The sequence below is a fragment of the Geospiza fortis genome, unplaced genomic scaffold (assembly GCF_000277835.1).
Source record: "Geospiza fortis unplaced genomic scaffold, GeoFor_1.0 scaffold1, whole genome shotgun sequence".
In the NCBI taxonomy this organism is placed as follows: Eukaryota; Metazoa; Chordata; class Aves; order Passeriformes; family Thraupidae; genus Geospiza; species Geospiza fortis.
In genome coordinates this window covers 6,013,956-6,015,986 of record NW_005054320.1, presented here as the reverse complement: position 1 = coordinate 6,015,986, position 2,031 = coordinate 6,013,956, and the positions used below count along the sequence as shown (strand labels likewise).

The window sequence follows — 2,031 nt, the reverse complement described above, 5'->3', positions numbered from 1 at the left end:
CTGTAGAGCAATGATTCCCAATTTCTTTGGCCCACCGGAGCATTGCAGCCTTCAAAATTTCAGGCAAACATCGTTCACCCTTATAATGAAGCTTTTAGCTGAAAGCATTTTTATGATACTTTGGTTGTGTAGCCAGAAATGATGAATTACCTTATCCATTATGGCCGCAGCTTGAAAACACAACTGTAAATGCATTTGCTTCCCCCTTATTCTAGTGCTTCTGATTCAAGCTGTGTGTTTTGGGTCCATCATGAAAGAGCAAAGATTCCCATCAGATTTATTTGTCATGCACTCAGGTTGTACAAACTGTTCCTTTGCAGTTTATGGTTTTAAATGGTGAAAGTTTGGGAAAAAAGTGAAAAGTTTGTTGGATATCTTGTATTTGGTTATAAAATGTGTGCCTTTGTACGCAGCAATAAGGCTCTGGTGTATGCAGGGAGATTGTTTTGTCTTGTGCTCACCCTTTCTGATGTTTGTATGAGAGATGCTTTTTGGTTTTTATTTCTTCCCATTTCCACGTGATAGGAACTAACTTGAAGAAATATATTTTCGTGTACCTGAATGTCAACCCAGAATGGGAAATTTAATCCTTTACTTTCTGTTTCATATTTAGTCCTTAGAGTATACAGAAGAAAAACCCATGCTTATGGTGACCTACATAATCCAGCAGAGTGCCTAATCACACCAACATGAGGAGGCTGCCTGTGGTATCAGGGAGGGAATGTGGGCACTGGGAGACCCCTGCTAGTGCTCTGTTCTGAAGGCTGATATGAGTCACTTTTACTCTCTGGAAATAGAGAGCCGCCTCATGTAACACAGCTTCCACAGAGCTGAGTATCAAGGGCACAGAAATTGATTAATCTTTTAAAATGTGTTTATCATGGGCTATTTGTTTTTTTCTTATCATGGCACTCACTTCAGGGTGACTCAGGGTGAGCTTCTGCAAACTAGAGGCCAGCTGATTTCAGCCGTAACTATGCCTGTGCTGTATCATGAGGCAATCAATGACTCCAGAACAAAGAGGTACATCATGAAAGGTGAGTTTCAAAAAACCAAAACCAAGCAATGGAAATCACATTGCTCAGCATCAGCAGCAAAATAATTAGACATCTCTTCAGGATGGATTTATAGACTAGTACCATTCACAGGCAGAAGAAGAACTTGCTGGGGAGGATGCTTTATAAATGCAAAATTAGTAACAGTAGTCCTAAAAACAAAACTGAGTAAGGAAGCAGAGCCTGAGGAAGAACAGAAAAATGAACAGCTGCCATGAACAGACCAGATGTGGGCTGATCTAGGGTAACTCTTCCCAGAGTTTTCTCCTTACAGCAGGATGCTGGAATACTCTTTGGTCTTTGTGAATGAGGGTACACATGCCAGCATCTCCCTTGGTGCCTGCCTGCACTGAGGGCACAGAATAAACCAGGAAAAGAAGACAGCTTATGGGCATGCTTGGTTAGAGTGAGATGGTATTTTAAAGCCAGGGGTGTCATTTTTGGTTACAACAAACCTCAAAACTCGAGAAAATGCCTTTGACAACTGGTGTCATAGTGTTGCTTGCTGTGAGAGAGGTTTCTGAATGTGCCCAAGGCAATGGGTCTCTTTGCATTGTCACATCCTCTCTTCTGCCTACTGGAGGCTACTGAAATTCAGAGATAAAGAGCTAAAACAAGAGGATCACAAGTATTTATACACAAATGAGCACCACCAGGCATTTCAGGTGGGATTTTGAGCCCCTCTGCCTGGCATGAAGCCCTGGCTGCCTGTTTTGCTCAGAGAACATTTGGATGCTATCATATATGGGTCTGAACCCTTATTTTTAAACCTGCCCACATCCCGACACGAGTGACACCCGTAGCTGTGGCCAGCACTTCAGTGGCCTCAGGGTTGGAGCGTGGGGGGACAGTGTGTTGAGTGGGTGAGTGAATCCCGCCTATGGAAAAGCCACCTCGTGCCTCAGTTTCCCCATTTTTGTGACAATGTGAGGGGCGGCTGCGGCCCCTCGGCGGGATGCTCTTTTCCCGGCTGGCG

General features: G+C 43.9%; 1 protein-coding gene across 1 annotated transcript in view; it reads left to right on the top strand.

Moving 5' to 3' along the window:
* The first annotated feature begins 976 nt into the window (after positions 1–976).
* The window catches only part of FSTL1 (follistatin like 1), a 53,986-nt gene continuing 52,931 nt past the window's right edge, over positions 977–2,031 (top strand). The window contains exon 1 of the mRNA XM_005420648.3: positions 977–1,037. Coding sequence (XP_005420705.2) covers positions 977–1,037 — 61 coding nt within the window. The remainder of the gene's footprint in view (positions 1,038–2,031) is intronic.